The sequence below is a fragment of the Dipodomys ordii genome, unplaced genomic scaffold, assembly GCF_000151885.1.
Source record: "Dipodomys ordii isolate 6190 unplaced genomic scaffold, Dord_2.0 Scaffold34, whole genome shotgun sequence".
Lineage (NCBI taxonomy): Eukaryota > Metazoa > Chordata > Mammalia > Rodentia > Heteromyidae > Dipodomys > Dipodomys ordii.
The window spans coordinates 14,018,341-14,033,444 of NW_012267250.1; the positions used below are offsets into that span (position 1 = coordinate 14,018,341).

At 36.2% G+C, this 15,104-nt stretch overlaps 1 protein-coding gene across 5 annotated transcripts in view; it reads right to left on the reverse strand.

Moving 5' to 3' along the window:
* Window positions 1-15,104, reverse strand: part of Herc4 (HECT and RLD domain containing E3 ubiquitin protein ligase 4) — a 111,146-nt gene that overhangs the window by 64,689 nt on the left and 31,353 nt on the right. For 3 of the 5 annotated variants that reach the window (XM_013017155.1, XM_013017154.1, XM_013017156.1), the window contains 3 exons: window positions 8,849-8,925; window positions 4,737-4,958; window positions 2,789-2,880 (listed from right to left, as the gene is read on the reverse strand). In XM_013017155.1, the coding sequence (XP_012872609.1) occupies window positions 2,789-2,880; window positions 4,737-4,958; window positions 8,849-8,925 (391 nt within the window). Of the gene's footprint in view, window positions 1-2,788; window positions 2,881-4,736; window positions 4,959-8,848; window positions 8,926-9,887; window positions 10,430-15,104 lie in introns of those variants that run through there. The other 2 variants (XM_013017157.1, XM_013017158.1) reach the window with 2 other exon arrangements.

Sequence of the window (15,104 nt, forward strand, 5' to 3'; positions counted from 1 at the left end):
GTACAGTGGCTCAAGTGGTAGAGCACTAGCCCTGAGCTGAAGAGCTGAGGGACAGTGCTCAGGCCCAGAGTTCAAGCCCCACAACAGACACACACCCCCAAAATAGGACAGCAAGTCTGATAGGGTAGGCCCAGCACTTGGGAGTTGGAGGCCAGTTTGGACTACATGTTAAAACTTCATCCAAAAAACAACTGAAGCACAAAGGACAGGGATGTGGCTCAAGTGTTAGAGCATACCTAGCAATTGAAAGGCTCTGAGTTCAAATCCTAGTAATGCCAAAAACAAAACACAGCATGCAATTTATGTTCACACTTTAGGCCCTTTCCTACACAAAAGACATCAGTGCCAAGTGAGCATGGTGGTTCACACTTTTAATCCCAGTATTTGAGAGAATGAGGCAGGAAGATTTCAAGTGTGAAGCTAGCAAGACCCTGATTTAGAAAAGACATTGGTTCCTTTAACTTTAACTATATATTCTATGGCTCATTCTACAATATAAAGTACAGATCTTTTCTCATTCTATTTTAGTTTGGTATTCTCCATCACACAAAAGTATTATAATTTATTCAATTAGAATATTATCCATAGAGATGTAACTTTCTTCTTGTCTTTTGCTATTAAGATGATAATAAAAGGCAATACATAATTTTCTGCTTAGGAATTAGATTCTTGAAAATAGTTGTTAGATCAAAAAGATATAGCTGGGCGCTGGTGGCTCATGCCTGTAATCCTAGCTACTCAGGAGGCTGAGATCTGAGGATCGAGGTTCAAAGCCAGCCCGGGCAAGAAAGACCATGAGACTCCTATCTCCAATAAACCACCAGAAAACCAGAAGTGGCCCTGTAGCTCAAGTGGTAGAGCACTCGCCTTGTGCTGAAGAGCTGAGGGACAGCACCCAGGCCCAGAGCTGAAGGCCCACAACAGACTAAAAAAAAACAAAAAGCAAAAAGGTATATATATATATATATATATATGTGTGATTTACATAATGAATTTGAAAACATGTGACCAATGGTCAGATTTCATATCCACTAACGTAAAATGTCTTAGTATTTATTCTAATTTAAAAAGTATATTTCAAAAATCTTCCCTAATTTTTTTTTATTGTGAACATACTGTACAGAGGGGTTACAATTACCTGGGCAAGATAATGAGTACATTTCCTATCAAGCATTGTAGCTTCCTCCTTTGTTCCCTAATGTTTTCTTAATGCTATTCATCAAATACGTATTTTACAAAAGGAAACTTCTTCATAAAATAACCAATCTACATGTAAGAATTATGTTACAGAAAATCCAAAAATGCATCAATACAGAACAAAAATTCTAATTTGAAAAAAAAACAATGTTTACTTCTGGGACATTTAAACTTAGTTTCATTAAAAAAAAATACATATACTTATAGCATATGCCACAAGTGCTCATGAGAATAACTCTGATGTTAAACAGAATGGAAGCGCAGAATATTTAAGATAACTATGGTGGCAGACACCTGTAATCCTGGCACATTAATAAAAAACATTTTTTAAACATTTTGAAGTCTGTTTGCAAGCTAATTTCTTATTAATTCATTTTGGCCAGACCAAAAAAAAAGGTAAAGTAAAAAAAAAAAAAAAATCACGGGCTGGGAAGGTGGCTCAGTGGTAGAGCGCTTGCCTTGCATGCATGAGGCCTTGGGTTCGATTCCTCAGCACCACATAAGCAGAAAAAAAAAGCCCGAAGTGGCGCTGTGGCTCAAGTGGTAGAGTGCTAGCCTTGAGCTGAAGAGCTGAGGGACAGTGCTCAGAGCTCAGGCCCCACGACCGAACCAAAAAAAAAATCACTTTGTAATTTGGCCAATGAAATATCTGCTATAACCTTTATGCTGATATAAATTAGTATAACAAGTAATTCTTCAATAGAAATTAGTTGAAAATTTTTGTTCTGTTTTTGTAATACTGGTAATCAAATCCAGGACCTTGCACATGATAAATGATAGACCACTGACCTACCTATTTGAAAATTTTCATTTTACCTTGTAATCAAAACAGGACTAAGCAGGGGCTGGGAAGGTGGCTTAGTGGTAGAGTGCTTGCCTTGCATGCATGAGGCCCTGGGTTGGATTCCCCACACCACATAAACAGAAAAAGCCAGAAGTGGTGCTGTGGCTCAAGTGGTAGAGTGCTAGCCTTGAGCTGAAGAGCTGAGGGACAGCGCCCAGGCCCAGAGTTCAAGCCCCACAATCAACCAAAAAAAACAAAAAAACAAAAAACCAACTACCCCAAAACAGGACTAAGCAATATTGTTACTGAAGTGGAATATACATACTAAAGTGAGGGATGAGAGTTAAAGCCATTGACTACACTGTTGAAACTTCATTATAATTGCTAACACAATACTTAAAGACTACAAATAACAAACTCAGTCAGTCTCTTATTTGTTATATTTATAAGCCAAATTTAAAAAATTGGGGGATGTGTTTGAGTTTTTTGTTTTGGGGCTTGAATCCAGGGCCTCAGGCTCTTGCTAAGCTTTTTAGCTCAAGGCTGGCACTCTGCCACTTAACTGACGAACTGGAGACAGTCTCATGAACTTTCCTGCCTTAGCTGCCTCTAAACCGCCACCGTCAGATCTTAGCCTCCTAATCAGCTAAGATCACAGGCATGAAAGCCATCAGCACCTCGCTGAGGAAATGATCTAACACCAACAGTATGTACTCTCAAGTTTTAATATAAATACCTTGAAAATACTCAGTAAATATAAAAAAACTACTGTGAAGTAATAAAGACAAACTTTCAGAAGTACAATACCTTGGTTAACGCAGCAGTGTGATCTTCTCCACAACAAATATAAACTATTTTCTGAGATCTTAATGACTTTAGTAAATTAGGAACATACCTATCTGAAAATTCCAATAAAAGAGATTAATATTTTTAAAGTTAAAACTCTTCTAAAATATAATTCTTATACAGCTCCCACGCTCAGTAGACTGTGATAACTAATTTTTTTTAACTATGAGTAGATTGATTTTGCTTATAAGCCAACTAAGTTAGGTTCCAACTCATCTATCTATTCTACTAAAACTCTGTTAGAGTTACATTTTAAACAGCATATATGCAAACCTGCACAAGACTCTGCCCTCAAGGAATTTTAAAAGTCTGTTTCTAACTTTCTCCCTATGTATCATACTTTAAATTTAGATTGGTTATGTTTATGGAATACTACGTAAAAGTCTGAAAATCCAACTTTCCTCTATTTTGTAGAAGGAAACATTATCATAATGACATTTTTCTTACACAAAACAAACTTCTTTAATTCTATATCAGTTTACATTATCAGTTTCTTTTTTTGTTTGTTTGTTTTGCCAGTCCTGGGGCTTGAACTCTGACCTGGGCACTGTCCCTGAGCTTCTTTTGTCCAAGGTTAGCACTCTTATCACTTGAGCCACAGTGCCACTTGCAGCTTTTTCTGTATATGTGGTACTGAGGAATCAAACCCAGGGTTTCATGCATGCTAGGCAAGCACTTTACCACTAGGCCACATTCCCAGCCCCTCATGATCAGTTCTTAATAGATCAACAATTCACTTTGTCCATTTCAGTCATTAAACTGTTAAAACTTTATGAAATTAGTATTTCTGGCAATCACAATATTAACAACTATAAAAAATTACACCCAAGATCCCAACTATTTATTTTTTATTATTTTAAACTTTTTTATTGTAAAGATACTGTACAGAGGTGTTACAGTTACATGAATAAGGTAATGAGTACATTTCCTATCAAGCATTGTTACCCCCTTCTTTGTTTTTCCACTACTATCCCTTCCCTCCCCACCTCCCCAACTCCCTCCCCAGCCTCCCTGAAGTTATAAAGTTCGTTTTCAGCATAGTGTCTTGTACATCTTATTGTTAACTGGTTTAAAATAGTTTTAATTTCTTAAAATCCTAAATGTGTATTTTAAACATTCTAGTATCCATGCCAAAAGAGCACAACTAAAACTTTATTTAAGCCAGGTAATTATGGCCGTAATCCTAGCTATTAGGAGGCTGAAATCTGAAGATCATGGGTTTGACACAGCCCAAGTAGGAAAATCCATGGGACTCTTATCTCCAATTAACCAATAAAAAGCCAGAAGTAGAGCTGTGGTTCAAGTGGTAGATCACTAGCCTTGAGCAAAAAAGCTGAGGGATAGTGCCTAGGCCCTGAGTTCAAGACCCAGGATCCACCCACCCAAACACACACACACACATACAACAAAACCCACACAAAACCTTCATTTAATATCATATAAATATTTCCTTAAAGTACTCAATACTTAATGTTATTTTTCCCAAATATTTTCTGGGGGATACATTTAGGACTGAAAACCAGGCCTTATGCATGCCAGGCAAAAATGCTCTACCACGGAGCTACATTCCCAGCTCCTTCCCAAAATAATTTCATAGTCTTTTTTTATCACTGGTGGTGGCCAATGAAGAAATAATGCTGGTTACTAACTTGAAGTAGTATTATTGTCTTTTAATGGACATCCAATAAAAAGAGTTTGACTAGATAAACTTCTATAGTTTATGATAAAATCATTTTTTTGCTTCCTATAATCGTCTCAAAATTTTATCAAATCAAAACTTTAACACCTTAGCCCATTTTTATTCTTGGGAATATTTGCGTACCTTTCCCTCTAACACACTAAAAACTGTTCATTCATTTCAAATGATTATCTTTTTAAAAAGCATATTTGAATTAAAATGAGAACTTACCATTTTCATCATTAAGACCTAGCTGACCAAATTTGTTGCGTCCCCATCCAAAGATAGCTCCAGAAAGGGTGAGTACAAAACTATGGGCGCCTCCTGCTGCAACTTGCATGAAGGGGATTCCAAGCAAAGACTTAAGCAGCTGTGGTGAAGTTTGTTTTTTACAGTCAATGCCCAAACCCAACTGGCCGTATTTATTCTGTCCCCAACAGAAAACTTCACTTGCTGAAAGACAAAAGATTCTTAAATTATTTTTCTCATATCAAAATAATTTTCAATTGAAGATCATCAATTTTGGAACATTCCTCCCTTCATTAAATGCCAATACTTATTTTTTCTTTTTAGCAATTAACTTTCTTTACATGGAAATGTACTACTACCTAGAAGAACTACCTGTATTAATACACTTGAAGCTTGACTAATTATACAATAAACGGTTAATTACCTAACAAGGGGTAAGGCTAATCTTATTTCCATTTGTTCTTCAACAAAGGACTGCCTTGCTTAATATTCTTCAAGTTCTAGTTTTATTCTATAGCTTCTCCCAAGAGGCACTCATATACAATTAAGGCTTCAGTTATCAACTATATGCTAATCATACTGAAATTTTTATCACTTGTCCAAATCTCTCCTAAGTAATAACAAGCCATGTAACTGAGCATTTAGCTTACATTGGTTTCAATATTTAAAAGGTTTTAACATAGTATGATCTTACCAAAGAAAGCCTCAAACTGAATTCATGACTACCACTCTAGCACTGATCTTATACCTAATACCTGTATCTCCTTCTGAATTTTATTAAGAAAATAATTAGCTGAGTAGCACAAGGCATATGCCTAACCAATCATACTTGCTTAGTAAGTCATATTCCATTAATAATCTGTCCTTTCAAACACACCCAAATCTAGTCTTTATCACTAAATTATACATGATTTTCTTTTTTGGGGGGTCCAGTCGTGGGGCCTGAACTCTGGGCTTGGGCGCTGTCCCTCAGCTCATCAGCTCAAGGCTAGCGCTCTACCACTTGAGCCACAGCACTACTTGCGGCTTTTTTCTTTTTGATTATGTGGTGCTGAGGAATCAAACCCAGGGCTTCATGCATGCAAGGTAAGCGCTCTACCACTGAGCCACCTTCCCAGCCCCTATACATGATTTTCTTTTCTTTTTTTTTTTTTGGTCCGGTCGTGGGTCTGAACTCTGGGCCTGGGCGCTGTCCCTCAGCTCTTCAGCTCAAGGCTAGCACTCTACCACTGGAGCCACAGCCACTTCGGCTTTTTTTCTTTTTGCTTATGTGGTGCTGAGGAATCAAACCCAGGGCCTCAGGCATGCAAGGCAAGCGCTCTACCACTGAGCCACCTTCCCAGCCCCTACATGATTTTCTTAAAAAAGAAAAAATAAAGTATAGCCAGGTGCTAGGTGCTCACATCTGTAATCCTAGCTAGTCAGGAGGCTGAAATCTGAGGATAGCAGTTCAAAGCTAAGCCCAGGCAGGAAAGTCTGTGAGACTCATCTCCAATTAACCATCAAAAAGCCAGAAGTAGAGCTGTTGCTCAAATGGTAGAGTGCTAGCCATGGGCACAAAAGCTCAGAGACAGCACCCAGGCCCTGAAGCTTCAGGACTGGCATCAAAAAATAAATAAAAAGTGGGCTGGGAAGATGGCTCAGTGGTAGAGTGCTTGCCTTGCATGCATGAGGCCCTGGGTTCGATTCCTCAGTACCATATAAGCAAAAAGAAAAAAAAGCTGGAAGTGGCACTGTGGCTCAAGTGGTAGAGTGCTAGCCTTGAGCTGAAGAGCTGAGGGACAGCGCCCAGGCCCAGAGGTTCAGGCCCCACGACCAGACCCAAAAATAAATAAGTAAACAGTATGACAAATTGTATTCTTCACTGTTTTATACCTTTTTTCCTATAATAGTTTCCTATAACAGTCTGTCACTTTTGCCGTCTCCTGCCTATTTTATAACCTTTTAGACATCTTTTTATTTTTATTAAAAGAACAACTTGCAGCCAAGGGCCAGTGGCTCATACCTATGATCCTAGCTGAGATCAAGGTTTGAAGCAAGCCCAGGCAGGAAAATCTGTGAGTCTTATCTCTAATTAAACAGCAAAAAAGCTACAAGTGGAGCTGTGGCTCAAGTAATACAGTGCCAGATTGAAGCAAAAGGATAGAATCTAAGCCCTGAGGTTCAAGCTCCAGTACGTACTCTAAAATTAAAATTAGGCCTGTTGCCAGTGGTTCACCACCTGTAATCCTAGCTACTCAAGACGCTAGGATTTAAAGCTTGTGGTTCAAAAATCACCCAGGGAAAGAAGCCTATGAGACTCTTAGCTCCCACTAAACATCAAAAAGCCAGAAGTAGTGTTACGGCTCACGTGGTAGAGTGTTTGTTACTCTTGAGCACAAAACTCACCAACAGGTCCCAGACCCTGAGTTCAAGCCCGAGGACTGGCACCAAAAAATAAGTACATAAAATATAAACAGTTCTAGGGGAGGTGGGGGGAGGCGGGGGAGGATGGGAAGGGATGGGAAGGGGAAACAAAGGAGGAGACTACAATGCTTGATAAGAATTGTACTCATTATCTTGCCCATGTAATTGTCACCCCTCTGTACAGTATTTTCATAATAAAAATTAAATATATATATATATATATATATAAACAGTTCTGCCTGGCGCTGATGGCTCACGCCTATAATCCTAGTTACTCAGGAGGCTGAGATCTGAGGATCACATTCAAAGCAAGCCCAGGTAGGAAAGTCTCTGTGAGACTATTATTTCCAATTAACCCTGAGAAAACTCGAAGTGGCACTGTATCTCAAGTGGTAGTGTTCGCCTTGAGCTGAAGAGCTGAGGGACAGCACCAGGCCCAGAGTTCAAGCCCCAAAACCAACATACATACATACATACACACATACATACATACATACATACAATATAACAGTTCCAGTGGCTCTAACAGTAGCAGCGGCATCTACTATACAATGAATAAAGTATTAGGCTTGAAGGCTGGAATTTAGTAAGACATAAATTACAATAATTTTAGGAACTATACATCCTAACAGGCAATTAATCTAATAAATGTAATTTGAGGCAGGAAAATACATTTACCAAGAATTAGAATAACACTGAGAAGTGAGTAGGGACATTGTGTTAGTACTAAGGGCACAGAGTCAAGAAAGTCTTTTGTTTTTTGGTGTTGGCATATAGTTTAATGTTGGTATTGTAAGATATATTCACATTTCAGTTGAGACTGAAATGAAAATAGAATCTATTACAAAAGGCCTTGAATTTATACTTAAGGAGTTCAATTTCTTTAGATAGCCAATCTTTTTTTAAAATCATTTTTTTTTGTTTTTTTGAAACAGAGGTTCACTGTATATTCCAGGTTGACATTTTTACTCTGTCAGCCTGTGATTAGAAGTGCATGCCCTTATGCACAGCAAACACAAGGCACAGAGTTCAAACTCCAGTACACAGGGGGTGTGACTTAACAGGTGAAGCAGGTCAAACGTGAAGCCCCAAGTTTGACTCCCAGTAATGCAAGGGGGAAAAAAGCCACACAAACTCTAGTACTACAAATAAACCCCCACGTGTATGGCAAATTCTTACTAATCCATATGCCAACCCTCAGGTGACATATGAATAAATTAAACCAGTGAAAGAGAAATACAAACAAAGTGAACAGGATGTTTTGCCTTCTGATTTATTCTGTAGTTGCCCTGTCATGTTTATCTGGGAAATTAACTATTTGGTGAAGCAATCTTCCCCAGCTGTGTTATGACAAAAAAAAAAATACTTAAGAGAAAAATCTGTTGAATATGTATAAAATTATTCCACACGTAAGAAAATACTGAGAAAAATTAAAAGGAGAAAATGGTAGTATATCAGTTTCAAGGATTCCAAGACTTGACATTATAAAATTTTTTCCAAATTGATTTAGACAATAAAATTTCAACCAAATGTGCATAAAAACTAATAAGATAATTCTGAAATTTATATAGAAACAAAACAGATCAAGAAGAACCAAGAAACCTTGAAAGAAGAAAAAGCTCAGGACCTTGATGCTCAAAATAACAAAAAATAAAACGAAATTTAATGAAAAGAAAAACAATGCTTACCTTTAGAAAGTGCAAGGGAATGATAGTAACCACAAGCAACCTGTACTATCTGGATATCTGACAAACTCTTAATATTTCTAAAAAACAAGAAGAGAAAAAAGTAATCAGTTCATTCCATATAACAAGTGAATCTTGAATGCTACTTATGTAAGGTATTTATTAGTCACCTACTATATGCAAAGTTGTCTACCCACCTAGCAGATCATGGGATTTTTGTTTGCATTTTGGGATTTTCTTTTTCCTTTTTTTAAGGTGTGTGCCAGTACTGGGGCTTGAACTCAATGCCTAGGCACTGTCCCTTAGCTTTTTTGCTCAAGGCTGGCACTCTACCACTTGAGCCACAGCTCCACTTCTATATTACTTTTTAAAATCAACATCAATTTAATAAAAATCTGTTAAAATCAATAACATCTAGATATAGACTTTAAAGGTGTGAAGAAAAAACACCTTGAAAGACAGTATTTAAGCAACTATGCTTATATGTCAAATACTCCTGAGTGTTCTAAATTCATGTTTTCTTTTGTTATCAAATTTTTAAAAATTAGTGTGAAATTTGGCAATATATTTACAAAAGTGTATATAATCTAATTTTTCTAAACTTGGTATTTTTCCTTAATATATTTTCCTCTTATCAGATTCCTTAAGAATCAAGAGGGATTCCTATCATATGTTCTCTCAATTCAGAAACTATGAAAACTGCACTTTTATTTACATCTAAGTTAGTGACATTCATTTTAATTTAGCTCACATTTATGGTGATCAGTAATGCTGTATTATTATTATCTCCATTCGTGTTGTCCTTATGCTTTTATAATCCCCCCTTTCTAACTTTCTCTTCAAATGGACCTTGATTCTAAAACCTAACGAACACTACAAAAATCGATTAATTTTGTGCATAAATAATCCCAGTATCTTCTTATGTACCTCCCCTTCACCTTGACAACCTTCTACTGTTTTTCCTCAATGAATGTATTCAAGGAAAAAAACAGGGAGGGGGAGCATGTTTCTTATTTCCCTTTACCTGATACTGCCACCTGACCTGATTCTGCCAAATGAGAGTCCGGAGCAAGTTCTGAACAGAGTGTCGATACCCATGATTTTCGGGAGGCAGCTTCAGCAAATCAAATTGTGAGCAGGAAAAAGGAGAGTTACTCTAATTCCATATTGTTGTATTAAAAATATTTTTATTTAGTGGATTTATGTTCATTTATTTCTTAACTACAGAACCTGAGAACTGTACTGCTACTAATTAGAAGAATCCAATAAATTAGCAGGATCCAATGTACCTTCAAATTTTCAAATGTAACAGAATGCCATTCTTCTGTAATAGTAAAATTAAACATTGGCCATGCAAAGTTTGGAATAAAAAAATAGATGGACATGTACAACTATGCTGAAGTTAATATTTACTATTATGGCTTATGAGTATTAGACACATCCCATATTGATTTGTTCTATTAAGTTATTTTGGAAAAATTACTCCAGTTATCAATTTCAAATTGCAAGACCAAATAAAACATTTCAAAACACTTTACTCTCATAGAACCTTGTATTTTCTCCTTCATATGATGTATCACTACTGATTATCAGTGTATATATTCACTTAATATTTGTCACCTCTGTTCAATAATAAGCTCAGGCCAACCATGTGTCTTATATTCACAAGCATCCTAATACCTACTATAGTGCTAATCAAGCACTATACATGACATACAATGTTAAAGGTAACTGCATTTGTAGTCTTGAAGACCTAGTGGTTATTAGTTTGCCAAAACCATCTTGTGAATTTGCTTAGAAATTTAAATTCAGTGATTCTCCTTTGTGAAATATTATAGTGAGGTTTGGAAGCTAAGATAAATGCTAATTTCTTTAGCTATATCTGTCATGCAGGTAAGAAAATGTGTTCTGTAGAAAATGTGTTCTGAAGAAAAATTATCTCTCTTCATGTTAGATTTAATACATAACAATAGTGAAAGGAGGTTTGTTTTCTTGGCTTTCAGAATTAAACTTATCCCACTGTTTTCCCATGTTTCATTTTCTCTATAGGTAATAAACTAGAAAAAGTTTAATTAGTCAGGAGCAAGTGATCAGACCTGTAATCCCAGCTTTGTGGGAGGCTGAGATCAGGAGGCTCAGGGTTTGAGGCCAGCCTGTGCAAAAAGATTCTTGAGACCCTTCCCAACTAATAGCTGGGTGTGCTGGTATGAATAATACATGATAATCATCTCAACTAAAGAAGCTAGATGTAGTGATAATTCAATTATTACCCTAGCCATATTAAGAAGCAAAAAATATGATTGCATTCCAGGGTATGCACCCAGGCAGGAACCCAGATCCAATCTCAAAAATAACCAGTGCAACGAAAACAAAAAAAGAATTGGAGGCATGTCTTGGCAGTAGAGGCACCTGCCTGGCAAGCACAAAGTCCTGACTTCCAAAAAAACCCAATACCACCAAATAAATAAATAAATACTTAATTAAAACACAAGTTTATAAAATTTTATAAAATCATCAAAAATAAACTATAGTTTTCATATAAAGACTTAAAACTCAAAATGATTAAAAACAATTAGGGGAGTGGAGGAGGGGGAAGCAAGAGAAAATAAGGGAGAGGGTACTCCTGCTCAAAAGAAATGCACTCATTACCTAACTTATGTAACTGTATTTCCTTTGTACATCACCTTTATAATGAAAAAAAGTGCCTGGCACATAGAACAACAAAAAAACATGACTACATTAATCTGTTAAAAGTTGGCAATACTGGAATATGTAATAAGGGACCTTAAAAATACAAAATATGGGAGTTATAAGAAAAACTGGGCTACATAGTAAGAACATATCTCCAAAAAAAATTCAAAATGTGGGGAGTAGATAAATAGAAAGTCAAATATGAGCCAGGCACCGGTGGCTCACGCCTGTAATCCTAGCTACTCAGGAGGCTGAGATCTAAAGATCGCGGTTCAAAGCCAGTCCTGGCAGGAAAGACCATGAGACTCCTATTTCCAATAAACCACTAGAAAAACCGGAAGTGGCGCTATTGCTCAAGTGGGAGAGTGCTTGCCTTGAGCTGAAGAGCTGAGGGACAGCTCCCAGGCCCAGAGTTCAAGCCCCACAACCGACCAAAAAAAAAAAAAAAAAAAAAAGTCAAATACATGTGCGTTAATATATTCTTTCTTGTTTTTTTCTTGTCTTTATGATTATGTTAAGTTGATACCACTTCAAAATATCTTGGAATCATTTCAAAGTAGTGTCCTATATTCAAAAGATTAATTTTTTATAAACTTAATGATAGCTACAAAATTCTACAGTAGACAAACCAAAGCTTTAGTTAAGAATCAAAATGCACTAACAGAGTAAATCTCTTAAATACAAAGAAAAACTATTAGATAATCTAAGAGAAATACAGGAAATAGAATATACTAGAAAATTAGTTATAAAATGGCTATAGTAAGAACTTATTTACTGATAATTACTTTAAATGACAATGGACTAAACTGTCTAATGGCCATAGAGGAACTGAAATGTTTAAATGTAAGACCTAGCTATAAGCTCCTTATTTCACCTCTAAGGACTAAAAGTGAAAGGATGGTGAAATATAATCAATACAAATAGGATTTTAAAAAAAGGCAGTAGTCATATTTACATCAGATAACACAAACTTTAACTATAAATGGCACATAATACATAAAACTATTTACAGACTTAACGGGAGAGGCAGACTTCAATAGAATAATAGTTAATAACCCACTTTCAGTAATGAACAGGACATTCAGACAGAAACTCACAAAAGTTGGCAGAGCTAAATCAGGCACTCTAAACAGACCTAACAGACACCTACATAATATTCCATCCAGTAGCTAAAGAATACACAATCTTCTCATCAACACATGTAACATTCTCCAGAATATATCATATGATAGCCCAACAAAACAAATACATTTTTAACTGAAATTTTATCAAGTATCTTTTCTAACCACAATGCACTAAAACTAGAAATGAGCAAAAATTGGCAACTACATAGATACATGGAAACTAGACAGCTTGGTCTTAATCAATGAATGTATAAAGTATTTTTTTTAATTTCTTAAGACAAATGAAAATCGAAATAAACATACAAAGCCTATGGGGTTACAGCAAAAAGCATGACTAAAAAGATTTGCTGAATACCTCCGCTTAGAGGATTACCGTTCGGAGGCCAGTCCATTAAAAAAAAGGTTAGAGAGACTGAATGCCAATCAATGGCTGGGCATGGTGGTGGACACCTTGTTATTCCTGCTACAGATGAAGCAAAATGCCTGAGCACCATGGCTTGTGCTGATCATCCCCAGCAATTTAGGAGGCACAAATAGGAAGAGCAGTCCCGATTGGCTGAGGCATAATGTGAAATGTTTTGAAAACAATCAATGTAAAAAAAGGAATGATTTTTAGCAATCAATAGCTACATTTTTAATTTTTTTTTAAATAGGTACTAGTAGCTCACACCTGTAATCCTAGCTACTCAGAAGGCTAAGATCTGAGAAACGTAGTTCAAAGCCAACCAAGGCAGGAAAGTTTGTGAGACTTTTATTTCCTATTAATCACCAAAAAGCTGGAAGTAGAGCTCTGGCTCAAGCAGTAAAGCTCTAAGCCATGAGCAAAAAGAAAGCTTAGGGACAAGTACCCAGGCTAGCACCATACTGGCACACACACGCACATGCACACGCACACACAGCTCTCAACATATTCAGCATCTCAAAAGACAAGAAAAATTAAGACAAATCAAACCAATTAACTGATGACAAGAATAGAAATAAGTGAAATATCAAAGAAAAAGCATACATGCAAAAGATCAATAAGATGAATGTTTCTTCAAAACGATAAAACAAAACTGGCAAATGGTTAGCCAAACAAAAAGTTACCAAAATAAAAAAAAATTTCAAAAGAGACACTACAAGTAACACTATAAAAATATAAAGGTTCCCTTGAGATTATTACAAACAAGTCTACACTAACAAATTTCATAACCTAGAAAACAACGCACAAACTTCTGGTCAAGCTTGAGCCATAAAAAAATAGAAAACCTTAGCAATTACTAAAAGACTCATAAGCTGGAACAAAACAGGATGTCCACTTTTACTTCTTTCATTCAACAGAATACTTCTAGAAGGAAATACTACCCAGAGAAATCAGAAAAGGACATTCAAATTACATAGATAGAAAGAAGTAAAATTGTAACTATTTACAAATTACATGACTGTCTAAAGAAATCTCTAAAGAACTCACTAAGAAAACCTATTAACGATAATGAATAAATTTAGCAAACTGAGAAGATTAAAACAACAACATAAAACCATCAATAGCACATGGGTCACCAATGGCTCTAGCTTCTAATCCTAGCTATTTAGGAGACCGATCTGAGGATCGATGTTCCAAGTCAACCTGGACAGCAAAATCTTTCAGACTCATATCCCAATTCTCCAGCGAAATGCTGGAAGTGGAGGTGTGGCTCAAGTGGTAGAAAGCCATCTGAAACAATCAATCAGTAGAATAACAGGGAAAATACTTAAGGACAATGGAATAGGCAAGAATTTTTTGGACCTCAAAAGAGCAGAAAAAAAAACATAACAAATGAAATTGCATCAAACGAAACAGTTTCTGTATGTCACAGGAAACACTAATCAGAATGAAAGGACAAACTACAAAATGAAAGAAAATACTTATAAGCTAGGCATCTAATAAGTGTTCATATCTACCATGTTTTTTAAAAAAACTTAAACAGCTAAAAACTCAATAGAAATAAAAGCACAAAAGGCATAAAATAGTGGCTAAAAGCAGAAAAAGCTGGAAGCATGGTTCAAGTGAGAGAGTGCTTGCCTTGCAAACACAAGACCCTGAATTTAAATCCTAATACTGCAAAAGGAAAAAAAAATCACTTTGGCAAATGACAAAGATTATGTAAATGTTTGGTTGCTTCTAATTTTTTTTAAAAGTATACTTAACAGAAAAGTAAAAATATTTTGCATACATATCTTCATGTACACATATACAAACCATAAAGATTCTTCTGCTAAAACAAAATCAGAACTCATATCGCTATAGCAAATATTATATGTTACTTAAAAATTTAAGGTGATGGGCTGGGGAGGTGGTTCAGTGGTAGAGCGCTTGCCCTGCATGCCTGAGGCCCTGGGTTCGATTCCCCAGCACCACATAAGCAAAAAGAAAAAAGCCAGAAGTGGCGCTATGGCTCAAGTGGTAGAGCGCTAGCCTTGAGCTG